Genomic DNA, 15,798 nt, shown 5'->3' with positions numbered 1-15,798 from the left:
AAATTGAATTTAGACAAGCAGTGGGAGATCATCTTAAGGATGTTGTCTCACTCCACTTTGGTTTTAAGCTGGCCGCAGTATAACTGAAATCTGTGCCAAGCAAAATTTTAGAAAGTTCCCAGATGGACCGCATGGAGCTTTTTAATTAATTTTGGCTATTTTTAATGTTACCAGAGAGTCAAAAAGCTTTTTGTTAACATTAAATTGAATTTGCATTCAGCTGCTGGCCTGAGAGCAACAAAGAGCTGGACCTGCTGGCTGCGCATCACCTTAAACTCTTACCAGTCGCAAACTGATAGCTGCAGTATAACCATTCTTAGTGAGTAACACTTGGCAGTCGGCATTTTGCCCCAGTAAATCGCTCCTCCTATTTTGATTGATTGTGACAAATATTGTTAATATAAATTCAATGGCAACTTTCAAAAAGGAATTGGATATATATTTGATAAGGAAAATATTGCAGAGCTATGGGGAAAGAAACTAATTGATTGCTCTTTCAAAGAGCCGGCACAGGCACGATGGGCCAAATGGCCTCCTTCTGTGCTGTATTATTCTATGATTCTACCTTCGAGAAGTGATAGGTCTGTTATAATACATGGGCAGCATTTTCTTTTGCTACCTTCACGCCCCCTGTCCTGACATTATCCGGAAGCTCCTATGTGTACTGCAGATACTTATTTTGATTAATAAGCGGTGCAGCACAAATAATATTTTCAAGATGTCTGAGGATAGTAACAATACTGAGATCGACATGGCCGTGTATTTCACCTAATCTTCAGAGGCACCTCTTCCTCCATCACGCGCGAGGATTTCCACTTGCCAAATTCTCCAGTGGCACTTCGTGGCGTTGAGATTGACAGGGTGAGGTCGACTTTTTATAGGAACATATCGCCTGTGGACTAAGGTTTTGCAAAATTCAACTGGCCTTCACTGAAATTAACCCCTTCATGCTATTTCCCTAGAATCGATCAGATCATCGGTCCAGTCATGAATGGTATTGCAATATCCGAGTCAACGGGACAAGCGCGATTTTAAATATAGAAGATCTTTAAATTCTGCCTCGGTACTTATGCTGAAGAATGATTACACAATGTACTACTTGTTGGCACATTATAACTTCTCCCGCGCTCTCTATCCATACACTTACGCCTCTTTGGAAAGGCTGTGGGTAACAGAAGGGAATAGTAAATAGGACGACCCAACATTAACCATAGGAGGCACCAGACAGGTGCGTTGCAATGGGATATTGCATGGAGTTATTTTAACTAAAGTTTCTAATTAAATAATTTCATATACCTAAGAAAGGATATTTTATTACTATCGTTACAAACATTTAATTTGAATAAATTACATTAAAATTGATCAACCAAATGGAAATGTAAAAATAATCTGTCCTGTCTCTCTGGTTGTTTACCAAGACTAATCAGAATAACGATTTACTACGAGGTGTGACGGGGACATGTTGCGAGTTGGCTGCTTATTCATATCTGCGCTGCCTAACCAGCGAAACCTTGGGGCGGTTTGGAGCCCTGGTAAATCCAGCGGGACCGCGCGGGGAAGACGTTTGGTGACGTCGCGACGCAACGCGTCCGCTTTAAAATGTTTGGTGTTGCTTTTAGCATCGAGTCCGAACAGAGAAAGGGAGAGAGGCAGGAGCGCGCTGGGCAACGGGGCGGAATTTAGCTGTATAACCTAAGCAGCGATGTTGGCGTACATGGGACACGATTGCCCATGAAGCACCGCCCGCAGTATACCTCGCCTTGTCCCTGTTGGTAAATCCAGCCTTCGCCATGAGCTGTCTGGATGTTATGTACCAAGTGTATGGTCCCCAGCCTTATTTTGCAGCAGCCTACAGTCCTTACCACCATCAGGTACGTTTAAAAAGTTGGCAGTGCATTAATCAATCATTTGTACTATACCGATATGATTAGCATCGTATTCCAATAATTCATTCATTTCATTAAAATTAGTAGCTGAATAAGGAAGCACTAAAATGCATCCTTAAAGTGTTGTTTAGAGCACTTCCTCTGTACACTAATCAGTCCAGTGCCTTTTCTGGAAAATATAATAGAGTTCTAACCGTTATGCCTCTCGTCGACCCGTTTGCCAGCTCCCAATGAAGCTGCACCAATACAGTCAACGGCGTTTGCTCTGAATTTTCGCCCCAGCGAGACAGACTTTCCCACTTTCCTTTCACCTCTGACAGTCAATGTCTACTCTGGGAGTTGTTTGTTTAGCTACCGTTATTCTATATTTGAAATAGTGGTGAAGTCTCGTGGGACTCATTTTAACAGACAACCAACTCTCCCGGAAATTCTGTAGATTGGAAAAGTCCAGCCCCGTGCAAGTTTTCTTTTACTAACTAAAATGTAGCCATCAAGAATTACTGTGAGCCAATCCGATACTTATTGTTGCTTGTTTTAAATCTAGTTATCTTGTGTATAGAATTGAACGAAATCTCAAGGGTGTAGATAATCACAATTCATCGAGGAGCAAATACATTATCATTTATTATAAGTTCCAAACTATAGGATCGAAACTGCTTACCAGACCCGAGCTCTAGTGTCAGTCACTGCTGATTCGCTGGATTGGTTGCTCCACCCGGTGCTGTGATTGCGGGTTTCCCTCTTCTTTTGCAGAAACTAGCTTTTTACTCGAAAATGCAAGAGGCGGCGGACAGTACAAACATCAGTGGATCATTTTCTGTACACGGCTCTACGATCAAAGAGGAAGAATCGAACAGCGAAAAGGAGCGGCCACCTGAAGCGGAATACCTCAGCTCTCGATGCGTGCTCTTCACTTACTTCCAGGGTGACATTAGCAGTGTTGTTGATGAACATTTTACAAGGGCACTCAGCCAGCCCAGCAGTTACACTCCTGCCAGCAGTGGCTCCAAATCTTCAAGAGGAAGCACCAGTTCTTGGAGAGGTGGGTTCGGTGCAAGCCTCAAATTAACTACCAATATTTTCTTGTTAGAACACACAGGCACCAATATAAGAATTAAAAAAACGTCGAAAGCGTAAGTTTGGTTGACTAGATTACTGATCTTACTGTGTTCCGTAAAATTACTGAAATCATTATTATCGTCCAATTGAGGGACTTTCGCGCGACGTTTCATAAATAATGTCCCGTTGTATTTGGAAATTATACTTAATTTTGATGTTCGCACCAATAGAAGTAAGCACTTTAATAAGTTATATATTAGATTGGCTATAAACGCTAACAGCATGCAACCGAAACACCGTGCGTTGGACCCGATGCCTACAGATTATATATTGGACGCAAATGGTTAGTGTCCTAGTGGCGGTTTTATTATACAACACTACCAGAGTTACAGTGGCTCGGCCGCTTCTCAAGATGCCCGTAGGTTATCTTCGTTGTATTTCACGTGCAGCAAATCCGTGACTAATTTTCTTCCAGGAGTTTCACCGAATTAGATTGTTAATCTTGGGTGGAAATTGTACTGTTTGTTGCAAGTTATCACCATCCAAATTTTCGTTCATTTCTGTCATGTAACTTGTCTGGATGATGTAGCAGTAGTCTGTTTGCTTCACTCTCATCTTAAATTACGGTTTATCTAAATACTTGGTAAATTCAGCGACGTCTTGCAGTTTGCAATACAGCCTCACTGGCACTAAGTGAATTTCGGCACACGGAATTGACTGTGAAATTATGTATTTAAAAATAAATTCGAATCAACAGTTATCGTTAGCTTTTCGAGTTTAAATCTATAATTTGCTCATATTACCTCTCATACTAAGTTAATATTATTGTTTGCAATCGAAATAAGGGTTCTAAATAGCAGTGGCCAGAAGTGACTCTCAATGTGACTTTTTCAGATAACCATAAATCATTTTCAAATCGAAAATAATGTAACAAGACAGTTTTTTAAAAGAAGTTGCCTGTTCCCAAATGTCTTCCATTTCCAAGTAACTGTTCAGTACACAGTATTTCTAAAATGAATCCGATCGCATTTTATAAAAATCAAACGATACTTCGACCTCACTGGAGCTCGTCTTTGTAACGTGGTTTGCTGTGACTGCCTCAAACAACATAGCATCGCTTCAAACTCAAAACATTTCTTATGATATTTTGGAGCGGGTTTTGGAAAGTGAAATTGTGCAATTCTTTGAATATATTTGGCATTTTGTTGCCTAAAGAGTTTGTATTTCTATTTAAGAGATAAACCGTGTTTCCAATAGAACCTTTGAACCACGTTTTGTGGTGAAAATATTATATTTGATTGCCTTTGTTTTACTATAAATAATGACTGTTTTAAAAATGAACATTTGAATAAATCCAATAATTGCTTCTTTAGGTAGAATCGTCGTTTTTTGCATTGTACTGCTTTGTCTAAACTAAACCTTCTGAAGAACTGCGGTGTGCAGCCAGCCTGTTTAATTTTGGTTGTTATACCCTATTTTGCTATAAATACTCACTGCTTTCCATCAACCACTTCATTTGTCAATATTATGGCAATTTCTTTTTTCCCCAAATTGCTGCCAATAATACAAAAGTAAAATACTGTGGATGCTGGGAATCTGAAATAAAAACAGAAAATGCTGGACATACTCAGCAGGTCAGGCAGTATCTGTGGAGAGAGAAACAGAGTTAACATTTCAGGTCATGACCTTTTGTCCGAAGTGGAAGAAGTTAGAGTTGTAACAGGTTTTAAGCAAATACAGAGGCAGGGAAAGTTGGGGGGGGGGGGGGTTGGTGCAGTGGGGGAGGAAAGATAGGTTGGAAGGCAGGAGTGATTAAATGACAAAAGGAATGATCGTGCAAGGGAAAAGGAGATGGTAGTGGGACAAGTAAAGAAATAAAAGATGGGTCTAGAAGAGGCGTAAATGGGAATAGCAGAATCATCAACAGCTGCTGTCCGAAAAAAATGGGAGCGGTGGTTAGGATCTGAAATTGTTGAACCCAGTGTTGAGCCCAGAAGGCTGTAAAGTGCCTAATCAAAAGATGAGGTCCTGTTCTTCAAACTTACGTTAAGCTTCATTGGAACACTGCAAGAGGCCGAGGACAGAGAGGTCAGAGTGGGTGTGGAGGGTGGGGGGGGGGGTGGAGGGTGGAGAACTAAAATGACAGATGACTGGAAGCTTGGGGTCAAGCTTGTGGACTGAATGGAAGTGTTCCATAAAGTGCTCACCCAATCTGCGTTCGGTCTCCCCAATGTAGAGGAGACCACATTGTTAACAGTGAATATAGTATACTAAATTGAAAGAAGAACAAGTAAATCACTGTTTCAGCTGGAAGGAGTGACTGGGGCCCTGGACGGTGCCAATCATACTTGTTTTAAGATTATCCACACTTAGATCATACATTTATGTTTCTTGAGTGTAACAATGAATATTGTTAAAATAACCAGATGGAAACTAAAATATTCACTTTCATAAAGTGGTGTGGGATATCCTATTCCAGTTGTTTTATTGTGGAAATGTACATAATTTGGTTGTTAATGAGAAGTAATTGATTTTAATTGAAGTTTCTATACTAGTTGATTTTATTCGCTGTTATTGATAATTATTAATAATTCCATTATCTCTTTCTTTACAGAGGGAGCCTTCCCAATGAACCAACGGGGCTTTCCTCCTTCTTTCTGGAACAGCACTTATCAACCCTCCATGTCAGCAAGCCTAAGTAACAGTCTAGGCAATGCCCTGGCTGGAGCTCCCACTGAGCTGCCCTTTGGAGCTGACCCATATTCAAGTGCCTCTTTGCACACTCATCTGCACCAAGGAGCCCCTGAGCCCTGGCACCACCATCACTACTCATTGGGAAGTGCCATCAGTACACAGAGCTCTGTCTACACACGGCCTAGCATGCATGATGTATACGGGGTGGGTGCACCTTTTGACCCACGCTACAGTTCACTGTTAGTGCCTTCAGTGAGGCCACACCGGCTTCCTGCTGTCCCTACACCCCAGTGCGACCTGGCCAAGAGTGATGCTGCCTCTGCATGGACCACAGGGGCCTTTACAGGGCCCACCAGTGACATGAGCCAAACCCTCAACCTTAATGTGGATGCAGGTAAATACTTCCAAAGTCAGTGCATGCAGAGATCAAGAAACAGAAAAGGTTACAAAAGCTGAAAGTGTTTGTCTTCTGTTAGTTGTAAAACTAATTCACATTATCAGGAGAGAGGAATACATATGAAGTGTAGTCTGTAAGAGACAAAGCAAAATGAATACTGCATAGTCAGTTCAATAAAGAATAAAGAGTTCTTGCAATGGTTCTGTTGGTAGATGCACTACCCCAGTGCCGAACCGAGCCACACAGACCAGGAGGGTCTCAGGTTTGATTGCTGGTACAACATGTTAGTTGATCTCAGCTGTGGTGGCAGTAGGGGTGCTCAGACTGGCCTCAGAGCCCTGGGGTAGGGAGCTATTGAGTGATCCCTGTTGGAAATCACAGAACTGTATTTGTGAGGTGAAGCTAGGATTAGACTCAAATGTGGTGCCTCTCACAATAAAGTAGCCCACTTAAATTAATTGTCCAAGCTCACACATGGCAAATGTTTGGTAAGGTGTGAAAGGTTGGTTGACACCCATGAAACTACTCCACCATGAGTCAGCGCCTTTAAAGAGAGAAAAGGAAAAACTAAGAATAAAACAATTATGAGGACTGTGTGACAAGCTTTTATATCTCCTCTATGATGGCAATGTCCTCCTGCAGGCTACAAGTAGTATGGACCAGCCCCTTAGCCCAGGCTATAAAACATGTAGGAAGATTGTTATGTAATTTATTTTAGAAATATTACTCAGCCACAGTGTTCATAAAGTGCAAAACTCAAAAGGGCTTACATTGCTGCAAACCCAGAAAGTCTACTACAGCCTTGCGAAGGCCCATAACCACTAAACAGCTTACTAAATACAGTTTTAGTTTTACTAAGAAACTAGGATGAAGAGGTAAGCTCTATCAATTAGAGCACCACCAAGGCTGAAAAGATTAAGAGAGATAAAACAGAAAATAGAAATTAGGTGGCACTAAGATTGGGTTTTAAAAGCCCAAAACTTATAAGGAGAAAATTGCAGAAGGTAAGGAGTTCTACAATTTTGAGGTCCTAGGAAAGAATAAGTTAAGAATAAATTAATGAGGATTTACTGAGGGGAAAAATCATGTAGGACAGTTAATTTGCTCTTTAGGAGGAACAAAAGCATTGACTTCTTATTTTATCAATTAATTTTCTGAGCCCCTACTGGGACACCAACATTTGCCATGGAGTTCTGTGTAATGCGACAAGAAGGGCACATTTCATAGCACTAAACTGAGTTATGGGATCAGTTGACAGGAAGAAAGGATTTTAATGAGAAATAATGCATTCTTTTACAATATAGGACAGTTAATATGTGTGTGGGAGTTACATTGTAACAACCCCATCAAAGCATTTAGATGATCAAATGGTTTGATTTAATAGTTTATTCATTATCTAGACCCCAAGATAGAATTATTATTTTATATTCACATACCAGACATGTATTATCATTTCATATGTAACTAGGCAGTGACTTTTTGTTTAAAATCATTTTTCTTTTATGCTGCTTTCATTGTTTACTCTGACATGGATGCTTTCCGGTGTCAGTTAAAGGTGACAATAATGCCATGTGCTATTGGATATTACCAATTTTATGCTATAGTACTTGGATGCATATTAAATCACTTGATGTGAATTGTTGTATTAAGAATTTGCGATACAACAAATTGCTGAAACATTCACAGTCTGCATTATATTCTAAAAGTGTAAGTGGAGAAACAATCAAACTCTGTTATTTCACACTCATGATAGATCTTCCTATCAGGATTTAGCCTTATTATGGTTTGAGATTCTCCAGTACTGACTGACATAGAGTTTACACTATAACTATAACTGTAATGTTAAAAAGGGGAAAAAAATAACTGTGACCACTAGAAATCTGAAATAAAAGCTGAAAATGCTGGAAATACAGAATAGATCTGTCAGTATTTGGAAGAGAAAATGCAAGTACAAACCTTGCTACAGTAAAAGTGGCTTAATTACCTTAGAGTATGGTGTTTGTCTAGACTGGGGAGATAAATAAACACTAGTCAGATTTGTATTTCAAGCAATGGAAGAATAGGATATAGATTGGAAAACTAAATTTAAGAGAAGCATGTCCATTATGCTGTAACTAAAATGGACTTCTGTAGAAATTAATGGAACCTGAAGCAGGAAAATAAATCATACAATTTTATTCAAGTATAGCTCTGTGGTACTAACTAATTGAGTGTGGCTGAAAACCATGATTATAGAGACATCCTTTATAGCTGAAGCTGAAATAATCTGAAATTGAACCCTTAGTCTCCATGCAAATAAATGTAACAAAACATTGCAAGATTTTATACTAGTGGAGACATGAGTAGCTAAATGTTATGAAAATATAGGCACCCTTTACTTTTCCCATTAGATTTACAAATGAAGATCAGCATGGATGGTATCAGGAACAATAACATTTAATATTAGATTATGCTATATGGTTCCTCTTTGCAAACAGCAATATGTGTTGCAATGAAAAGAACTGAGTGTTGTCCTTGCTAGTATTAGTTGCAAAAAAGTGGGTTATTGAAATCTTGCTGATGAAAGTGTTGATTTGTAGAAGTATGTTTATTAGTAAATGACAGTGTGATGAAACCTTGAGAGCTGAGTTGTCAGGCCTTCAAAATTGTGCTGATCAATGTCATATTGTTTAGAATGATTGAAAAATATCAATACAATGTGCCATGAGCAAGGAAAGGTTAACTGGTTGTGTGTGAAATCCAAATAATCAATCAATGGAAGCTTTGATGTAACGCAATCATGTACTGTGTAAAGTGATTCAGGTAATTAAAGTGATGTGCTTTCACTGACTTTCCAATATACTTGGATAATCTTTGTCCTGACCAAATTCTTACTTTCTTAAATGACAGGTCATAAGTGGAATTTTACTGGATTGGCTTGGTTGAAGAAAAACCTGATCTTGTACAATGGACCATCATTGATACTTTGAGGCAAATATTTTGCATTATTGCCAGGCATTTGCAATCGCTGTGTATTTTATTGTACCCTTGTACTGCAGTCATTAAGGCTGCAGTTACAACTGCACCAATGCATAGTGTAAATCCAGCCTTAGCTTTGTGTGCTGGAAGTGCATATCAGGAATTTGGGCCCATTAATTGGGCACACACTCAAATTTCTTATATGCAGTTCCAGCATTCAAAGCTCTGTGCTGGGAGCATGAAAGATGAACATGTATCCTACGGTTTGATATGAAAGATAGTAACTCCTTGCTCTTTCAAATTTTCCACTGCTAGATTTACAGCCCTAAAGTGGAAAACAACTTTTAATGGATTTAGATATTGTAACACACTTTTGGTAAATTCTGTAAAAAAATCTGCAGTTACACTGCCAATACTGGGCTTAGGTGCCATCTGTAGGGCAAAATGTATATCTGTCAGATGTGAGTTATACTTCCAGCTGCACCTCACATTAAATCTAATGACAAGGAGCTCTGTGCATGTGTGCTTGGAAGCATACAGGGAGTTCTGCTCAACCTGTGGCTAATTTTTAAATTTTAAGAAGGAATGTCAGGAATATCCACTTTTTACTAACATTAAAAACATTTAAAGTGAGTTTATAAAGGTCCCAAGAGAACCACTGGGGCACTTTTAATGTGGCTTCCCACAGGGCCAGATCCATATTCAACCAAGCAGTTACTAAAGGTAGACTCACCTCTGTGACTTTAGTGCGCTTGTAGGAGCAAGCTGACTCCTAATTAATACTGCAACTTTCTGAATGAAGCACAGGCAAAACAGCTTCATATCTGGGCAATAGAAGTGCATTGTTAGTACAACAACAACAACAACGTGTATTTATATAGCGTCTTTAACATAGTAAAACATCCCCAGGCGCTGCACAGGAGCGTTATAAAGCAAAATTTGGCACCGAGCCACATAAGGAGATATTAGGGCAGATAACCAAAAGCTTGGTCAAAGAGGTAGGTTTTAAGGAGCATCTTAAAGGAGGAGAGGTTTCGTAAGAAGATGTTGAGCAATAACTCTACATCTGATGTTTTATATCACCTGACCATTTTTCGCTCAATTTAAATTCAAGCCTAGATTTCAAGGGCGCATTAAATGATTTTAAATGGAATTATTTTCAAAACCAACGTTCAATTATTTTAAATGTGTATTGTTTCTGCATGTGGGGGATGTCACTGCCAGCAACCAGTGTCAGTCTTGAGTGCTCCAAAACTCAGCTGGAGCACAGGTTAGATGCTCCATCTTATCTGGCTCCAGCCTTTTTTCTTAATCCCAATTTCGCAAGAGAGCCTCCTGCTGCACAATGGCCCTTGGTATGAGATTATTTTGTGCCAAATGATGAACAGTTGTGTGTCACCAAGCTATTTAGGAATTTTGGCATGATCACTTATTAAAATTATTTCATGTAGGACTTTACAGCTGGCATAGAAATTAGAGGTTTGTCCCATTATTCTGGACGGGACTTAAACCCAGGCCTCAGATGTGAAAACACAGTGTACTAACCCACTGCACTATTAAGTTCCCAAAGTGACCTGGGTCTGATAAAATATAATCTTCCAATTTGATAACAGGCCCCAATATTGCTCCTTATCTATAGTCAGTGAAATAATTCTGTTACAGGCATATACGTATCTAGGTGCAGGTGTATAGCTACTTATAGTTTATTATTGTGGAATAAACGATATTGTCTGTGCATAAATTGTATGTCCATAAATAATACGATTTGTTAAATGCAGAACCTATCCAGATACATTTATCTGTATAATTAACGGTTGTCTCAGCATTCTGTAATTGACAGACTATAAATATTGATAGGCGAGTTATGTGTGAATTATTGGGGGAAATGTTTCGATAAATATAAAAAATAGACGCCGCTGAAATCATGCTTTGTGTTTCTAACAATCGACACATTTAAGAGCAGGTTGTTTAGAAAATGCCGAAGTAAGAAAGTAAAGGCGAAATGAATGGGGACAAGTGAAGCGTACGCTGTTGGCGGGCGTTTCAGTGTGCGGTGAAACTTGAACTGTTCAGATTCGGTGAATGGAGCTGCACATACCTACATTACATTGCTTGAGCCGCAGAAACCAAACATTTGTTGAAGCCACCCAAAGAATTCTAAATTTTCAATCGTAACTATTTAATAAAACGAATTGCGGAGCTTCTTTGGTGATATTTCCCGGCTGCGGCGATTTCTCTATTCGGGAAAATGGCCAGTAACTGATTTTCAGTTTTATGCACATCAGGTCTATCAATATCAGATCCCACCAATGGCTGAGTAAATGTTGCATTTTGAAATTTGCTAAATTAAAGAAAGGGAGCAATGTTGTGAGTATTCAGCAGTTGTTGGTGGCGGTCACGGGACGATGGTTTATCCTTTCATTGGCAGATTAAGGTAATTTACTGAATGTAGGTTACTCTGTGGAGAATATCATTTTATTCAGCAGACTTATTAAAGCAACAAAGTTTACAAAAAGAAATAAGTACAGTATATAGAGAGCACATCGTGTGTGCTGTCTGAGAAAGAGATGAACGAAATGCTCACAGTTAGATATCTCAGCTATCTTAATGTCTGTGTAAATTACATTAGCAATCTGCTTTGACAACATTGCAATTTATGTCTGTCCTTTTCAGCGAAACTTTTTGACATGTATGTGTTTTACAGTAAATCTAAATTCGAAACAATGTGGGTAATTTAACGATGTGAAATGATTAAATTACAACAGATCGGGTCCGAAATGGGTATTAACAACTCGTGTATTTCCCCCACTGGCTAATATTGCCGTACTAAAAAAAAGACTTGTAACATAAATATGACGAGGAAATCTTAGTTCGGCAGTGAACTCAGAAAGGAGTTCTTTCCATGATCTGTGATCAAGTGTTTCTGTTCCTCTTGGGCAGTGTGTACTTTGTCTGATTTTTGTTATTTGTCTGTGTGCGTTTGGCCGCTGTGGGTGGAATTTCTTTCTGTCTTACTATTTCAATGCCTTATTTGTTCTAACTTTCAGAGCGTAGCTCTAGTTCTATACTCTGTCCCTGTTCTGCTTACATATCCTCTCCTCTTTTTTGCCTTTTTTTTTTACATTCTCAGGTCTGGCGCACCAGGAAAAAAACAAGGATCTTTACTGGTTTTAGAGCACTCACCAGCTACCTCGTTTGGCTGCCCTGTATTTTCTACCTGAAACATTTCTCTTCCTCTATGTACAGTGTGTAACAGATTTTGATCTCGGTTTCAGCTCGCCGCTACTCCCTTTGTGGTGGACCCCTGTTAAGCTGAGTGTTTTACGCAACAAAACGCTTCAATCAAAAATAAAAACTTTAAAAAAATCTTCAAACTTCTCAAACAGTTGATCGACAGACTATAGAAGCTAAAAATGTGACTATCCTTTGAAAGACATTAGGAGAAGAAGCGGGTTTGAAGTGCTTGAATTCTAACACATTTTCAGAAATGTAATCATTCTTTAAAAAACAAGTCTCTGAACCAAATTCTACTTCGATCGAGTCTACGTTGAATGGGCGTCCCGGGGGGTTCAAGAAATCCGCAACCTGGGCATTTCATAACAGAACGAGCTGCACGGAGCCTTCCAACAGACTCAATGGGCTCATCGTTATTAAAGTGCTTGGAGTATTTGTTTCAATGCTGATGATGACTGGACTACAAAATGCAAAGCGATGTTAAGTTCATTACAAATCCGAAAATATTATAAGAATGCAGCACATCGCAGACTGGCGGATTAGTCCTGGGAGGCACTGCAATTGTTTCTCTCTCTCTCTCTCATAAACCTGCTTGACGATTAAAAGCCCATCAAAGCGGAGAGTTTTAATGAGATCGGATACGACAAGCCTTGCACCGCCTTTCCTGCGGCCACACGATCGGCCGCGGCTGGAGCGGGGAGCAGCTGTTGGCAACAACTGTGCAACCTGCTGGGCTCCCAGTGAGGGGGCCGCGCTACCCAGAGTCTGACAAGTGGAGGCTTCTGCTGGCCGGTGCACGAAGTGGGAGAGTGAAGCAATGGAAATAGATGGCCTTCACAGCAGGCGACAAGAGCGGAGGAAACAACGAGGGGCGGGGGGGGGGGGGGGGGTAACAATTTCAGGTTACACCAGCATAGTTTTGACAGATGAACTCCAGTTGCTGAAACTTTTTATTCTGTGTGTTGGTATTTTTGTTGTTGTTGTTGTTGCCAATTTTAGCTGTTATGCAGATTGCTTTGTAACTGTCAAAGTACAATGAATAACAGTCTGGTCATTCGCGCGAAATAAAAGTAGTTAAAAAAACCTCTGTAAAAATAGATTGTATAAATTTTTACTATTTTGACAAGGCGACGCTCGTTTTTAAGTGTGAATATTTGTTAATTTTATTTCTATGTTTGTTCATTCATTAAACTTTGCCGTTTGAGAACGTGAATTAAAGCCGGGAGCTGTATTTTGGACCTTTCCTGCCACTCGGGTTGTGCATTGGTGGAGTTTACAACTCAATGTCGTGCATTACAAAATATAAGCGCTGCTTGTATACACCCGGAGAGTTGCATTATTTAGGAACCTTTTGTTTCAACTGTAATAACAGCGGCTTCTTAAAAGACAACAAGTTGAGAATAAGAACAAAATATTGGGATTACTGCAGAGCAGTGACCGAGGGCGCTTCTAGCGCCCGCACACGGAGCGTCAAAGCTGGACTTGTTCAACCACTTTAACCCGCCCGCCCCCGTTCATTGTGGTGAAAATATAACTCTCTTACTTTCTCTTCAAGTCTCCACATTTTATGGCGGTTTTATTCCTCTCCAACTTTGCTTCATTTGGTGGGATATTTAGAATAGCTTTCCCCCAGCCCTCAGAGCACCGTGCGTGTGTCTAAATTGTCGTTGAGAATTCATTTGACAGTTTCGTTTCACAACCTCGCCGTTATTAATCTCCCCCACCCCCGCCCCCCCCCTCGACAAAGGTAAATACCCCTCTGTCATGTAAAACTGACGATTAAAAACAAAATTGCGCAGGTGCCATTTGTAAAAGAATCCCTCGCTGTCCCACACCGCTAGTCACTTTATCAAAGCTGTTAACCCAGCGCCGAGGCTTCGCCTGTTTAACTGGGGGCAATAAGCAGGGGGTGGGGGGGGGGGGCGGTTAAAGTGCAAAGCTAGGGATTCTTTAATGCTTTCCTTTCCTTCTCTCGCATCGGAACGTTACCTGAATGCCAGTAAGTAATATTCAGTACTTTCTAATCTGGTGAACAGGGAAATACAACGACAATAGGCAAAGGCTGCGGAGAAAATCTGTCAGAGAGCCATCCAGTGTGTCTATAAATCTTGGCAGACATCAATAATACGGACTGGTTCAATGTGGTATTTCATATTTAAATTCCGACCCTGCACCTGCCAACCCGCGATTTTCCGCCTTCCGCACTTTCATGCTGGCGAGCTCAGAATCGGAAATTCCCTCTTTTTATTTTGTTAAAACATCGCTCCCATCCTTCCAAGTGTCTCGTTGTGGTTTTGTTTTTTTAAGAACGGGACATAAGTCAAAAATAAACCGCGCCAGGACCAGAAAAAATCTGCAATTCCCCAGCAGTTAATTTCAATAATCAAATGTCAATTTCACGTCTTGTAGATCCAACAACTTGGGACAACATTGCTGTTAACACAGGCTACATTAACCTAGTTACATGTGCTTTCAATACTAAGAAACTAATGGTGGTATTTGCTGAGGGAACGTATCAACTTAGAAGTGTGAAAAGATGGAATGAAAAGTACTGTATGTCTTGTAGTAGCTCACTTGACAACAGTAAGAGCCGCAGCGGAGTTAGGAATGGTTAGTTCTGGAAATCGTAATTCTGTATCTACTGCAGAGAACATGCCGACAAATCGGTGTAAGTGAAGTGCGGTATTTTTGAATTTATCCGGATATGATTGGACGCTGTTGAGACAACATACCTCTCCTTCTCAGGGTTGATTGCATAGCCTGTCAAATGAATCGGTTCCAAGGTGCCTGATATTTGAGAGGGAGCATTCGCTAGCTAATGTTTCCATGGTTGGAATATTTGTAAAGTTAACGCATAATCTGAAAGTGGAAGCTAATAAATTATTGGGTGCTAATTGGGGCCGGAGTGCGGCCGTCAGTCAGAGCCAGTCCCACCGCACAGCCCTCATAACCTAAAAAGGAAAGAGAGCGGGACCCGAAACAGCACAGTTGCCTCAAGAAATGACCTCTTGTAAAGCCACGGGGCTGTGAGATCCCGCTTTCAACGGCATGTGATCATCTCAAACAGAGCAGGCAACCTTGTCGGGTGGATCGGATCGCGTGATGAGCTCCCGTAAAGCCAAAATAAACATTGTGAGGTCCCGATTATAGAGGTGGCTTACGTGATTAGTTGACACGAGAACATACTGTGTAGTCTCCAGTTAAAATAGCTCCGATCAATAACGTCTCTCCGGTTCAGCCTGGGGTTGTGAGACGATGGCAGGAGATTACTTGTTAACATAAAAGTGTGGTTTCAAATATCTCGCGTGCAGCCCTGAGAACTAAGAGATGGGATATTTTGATAGTTTGTGATCTATTACAGGTCAGCTGAACAAATCAGCTCTGGTGAAACCACATGCTGCAAAATATTGCGCAATTAGTCTGGTTTGCAATGAAGTTTATTTATATTATTCATATAAACCAGTTGTCAGTCTCAGAAAGAGAGCTAGTTATCAAATCTCGCTACTGTTAATGAAGTAGTTTAATTGTTATCATGAGTTTATGCTTTTTTCTTAAATCACGAATGTGGAT

General features: G+C 40.2%; 1 protein-coding gene and 1 long non-coding RNA gene across 4 annotated transcripts in view; one reads left to right on the top strand and one right to left on the bottom strand.

Moving 5' to 3' along the window:
• Positions 1-2,643, bottom strand: part of LOC147112739 (uncharacterized) — a 37,256-nt gene extending 34,613 nt beyond the window's left edge. The window contains exon 1 of the long non-coding RNA XR_015079561.1: positions 2,548-2,643. This is a non-coding gene — a long non-coding RNA (uncharacterized LOC147112739). The remainder of the gene's footprint in view (positions 1-2,547) is intronic.
• vgll2a (vestigial-like family member 2a) lies at positions 1,568-13,466 on the top strand. 3 transcript variants are annotated; one of them, XM_085997341.1, is made up of 5 exons: positions 1,568-1,871; positions 2,640-2,928; positions 5,560-6,033; positions 8,926-9,006; positions 12,125-13,466. In XM_085997341.1, exons 1-4 carry the CDS (start codon positions 1,791-1,793, stop codon positions 9,003-9,005), a joined length of 924 nt encoding a protein of 307 aa, XP_085853467.1. In that variant the 5' UTR covers positions 1,568-1,790; the 3' UTR covers position 9,006; positions 12,125-13,466. The 3 variants fall into 3 exon arrangements, with proteins under 3 accessions (XP_085853467.1, XP_085853470.1, XP_085853469.1); XM_085997344.1 differs by lacking the exon at positions 8,926-9,006 and having other exon boundaries at positions 1,569-1,871; positions 12,270-13,466; XM_085997343.1 differs by lacking the exon at positions 8,926-9,006 and having other exon boundaries at positions 1,573-1,871.
• The last annotated feature ends 2,332 nt before the right edge of the window (positions 13,467-15,798 follow it).

Source organism: Somniosus microcephalus, chromosome 9 (genome assembly GCF_052327205.1).
Source record: "Somniosus microcephalus isolate GS21.2 chromosome 9, FLI_Smic_1.0, whole genome shotgun sequence".
Classification (NCBI taxonomy): domain Eukaryota; kingdom Metazoa; phylum Chordata; class Chondrichthyes; order Squaliformes; family Somniosidae; genus Somniosus; species Somniosus microcephalus.
Note: the sequence above shows the minus strand (reverse complement) of the source record. Positions and strands in the feature narration are given on the sequence as shown.